General features: G+C 37.2%; 1 protein-coding gene across 1 annotated transcript in view; it reads left to right on the top strand.

Annotated features, from left to right (window-relative positions):
* Positions 1-2,591, top strand: part of LOC109461662 (muscle M-line assembly protein unc-89-like) — a 44,505-nt gene that overhangs the window by 36,786 nt on the left and 5,128 nt on the right. The window contains exons 35-37 of the mRNA XM_019758043.1: positions 159-360; positions 642-771; positions 2,456-2,585. Of these exons, the coding sequence (XP_019613602.1) occupies positions 159-360; positions 642-771; positions 2,456-2,585 (462 nt within the window). The remainder of the gene's footprint in view (positions 1-158; positions 361-641; positions 772-2,455; positions 2,586-2,591) is intronic.

Here is a 2,591-nt window from a genome sequence, read left to right as displayed (position 1 = left end):
AAGTTATATATTTCCTATACATTTAATGATGATGATGATACATTGTACATACTTAGTCTAATAATAGTTACAAATATCATTCTGCATGTGATATTTCCATAGTTTTATACAGTGGAATTGTTAAAATCAGATCATCTTCAAACATTTTTCTGTTGTAGGTAACTACACCATCAAGTGGCTCCATGGAGGCAAGCTTCTCCCTGACTCTGCTGTATTTAACCAGACCACCAAGGGTGACCTCCACATCCTCACTATCCACAAGATAAAGAAGGAACATGCAGGGACTTACACATGTCAGGCCAACAGTGGGACAACCACGGTCAAGTGTGACATCATTGTACATGTCACTGAACAAGAGAGGTGGGATATCTATCTGTTACATTTGTCAGTGTAAAGCCTTGTGAGAGTAGGGGTTGTTGTGGGTTTTAGGTTGGGACATTTTAGAGAAAGTAGAAGTTGTGTAAGAAACCAATTATCTATGGAATTACTGCAAGAACTGGAAAATGAAGAATTCTGTTGAAGAGGTACTTTTTCTTAGCGAATGACCAGAAGTTGATCATTAAAAAGGCATGATTAAGTTCTCACTTATTATAAGCTTCTACACACTGATAATCAATTTATGTTCAACTTGATTTCCATAGACTGGTACCCCCAGACTTCAAGTTGAAGCCGCGATCCCAGAGAGTGGAGAAAGGAGGGACTGTGAGCCTGATCAGTGAAGTCTCAGGGGAGCCTAAACCGGCTGTTTCCTGGCTTAAGGATGGAATAGAGGTAACTAAAAGAGAGTTTACATTAGCTACGGATATCAGGGCTTGATATGACAATTAACACACACCCTGAAGGAAGCTTCAGAAATATTATATACAATATACATACAAGAATCTAAAACACTAATTTAAGATATTGGCCTGGTGTAAGCCAAATTGGTACATTACAGTCTCCAGATTTCTCTACCTTTAGTTTAGTGAAATGAAACTTTATTGCATGTTCATTCCCCGGGGGGATAAATGCACAGATGTACAGAGTACAATGTACTAGAGAGTACTACAACAATAGTGATAAAGAAGGGCTAACATCGGGTCTAAGGTATACAATGCTAAAAAAGAAATATACATATATAAAGTGATATAGATCTAAGGTCTAATGGCTTCTCCTCTCTTTTTGAAACATTTTGAAATATACTTACATACTTCATTGATGACGTCTATATTCGTACATGATATGATATATTTAAAAGTGTCTTCCTTTGATAATGTTTTACATTTTTTGTCGAACTTAATTGAACTGAACAGTGATTTCCGTTCGTTATCATATAATATACAGTCAAGCATAAAATGCGATTCATCTTCAATACAAGAATTATTACAGAATTTACATAGTCTATCTTGTAACGGTGTACGGCTATGCCTGCCAGATTCTATGTGTAGAGGGTGGTCGCTAATACGGAGTTTACACATGGCTCTGCGGTTTTCAAAATTTGGAATGTCTAAATATGGTTCTCTGTCGTATAGTACTTTGAATGTTTTATATGTTCTCAGTTTGTTGCCTTGATTTTCTCTTTGTCCTTGTGCTTGTAGTGCTGAGTTGAATTTCTGGATGAATATATCTTTTAATCTTTGTTTTAGTTCATGCAGATGGAATGGTTTGTTAATATACTCGTGTGTATATAGGCAGGCATAGCCGGACTCCTCTAAAATTGTCTTCATGTTCAACAACCAACAGGGTACTTTATTTTTAACAAGGTCTTTTTGTACTATGTAAGCTTCATACTGAAGGCTTTCAACGGGAACATTTCTAACTAATCTATAATAATAGCTGTACAATCTACAATACGCTTCAATCCATAGGGGGAAGCGGCCAAGTTCAGCTCTACTGGCATAGTTACTAGCGTTTCTTCTTAATCCTAGAATTTGTTTACAGAATTTTAAGTGTGTTTGTTCAAGCGGCGAGTTATCATTTAATCTGTTGTTGCACCACACTTCCGCTCCGTACAATACTATAGGGACAACACACTGATCAAAAAGCTTACAGTAAACTGATATAGGCGCCCTAGTGTCTCCGAGAGTACATTTAATGCTAAACAACGCTCGTAGTGCCTTCTTTTGTAGTGATTTCATCGCTGTGTTAAAGTTACATCCAGCTGTAAAGACTATACCTAAGTAAGAATAAGACGAAACTACTTCTATGTCTTTGGAGAATAATTTAGTATTAATGACTCAGGTGCACACATTATTTTAGACTATCAATATAAATGTAGTGGAAAAACAATAGATGCATGGCTCTGGGATGTTTTTTTTACGCATAACAATGACACATTCCAAAAAGTCGTATAGACAAGAAAACTGTTCATTTTTCCTCTTAACTATTTAAATGGTGTTTGTCACACGGTGTTCAGAAAAATGTCTGAGACATTTTTTAAACAGTCAAGTTATTTAATGGCTACTTGACATCACAGGTGCTGGAGACTTCTCGTATCACATCCAAGCACGTGGGGAAGAACTACATCCTGGAGATTCTGGACGCTGGGGAGGAGGACAGTGGGTCTTATACTTGTGTGGGCACCAACGCTGCTGGCCAGTACTCCTGCACAG

This window comes from Branchiostoma belcheri, unplaced genomic scaffold (assembly GCF_001625305.1).
Source record: "Branchiostoma belcheri isolate BF01 breed outbred unplaced genomic scaffold, Haploidv18h27 scaffold95, whole genome shotgun sequence".
NCBI classification, from domain to species: domain Eukaryota; kingdom Metazoa; phylum Chordata; class Leptocardii; order Amphioxiformes; family Branchiostomatidae; genus Branchiostoma; species Branchiostoma belcheri.
Note: the sequence above shows the minus strand (reverse complement) of the source record. Positions and strands in the feature narration are given on the sequence as shown.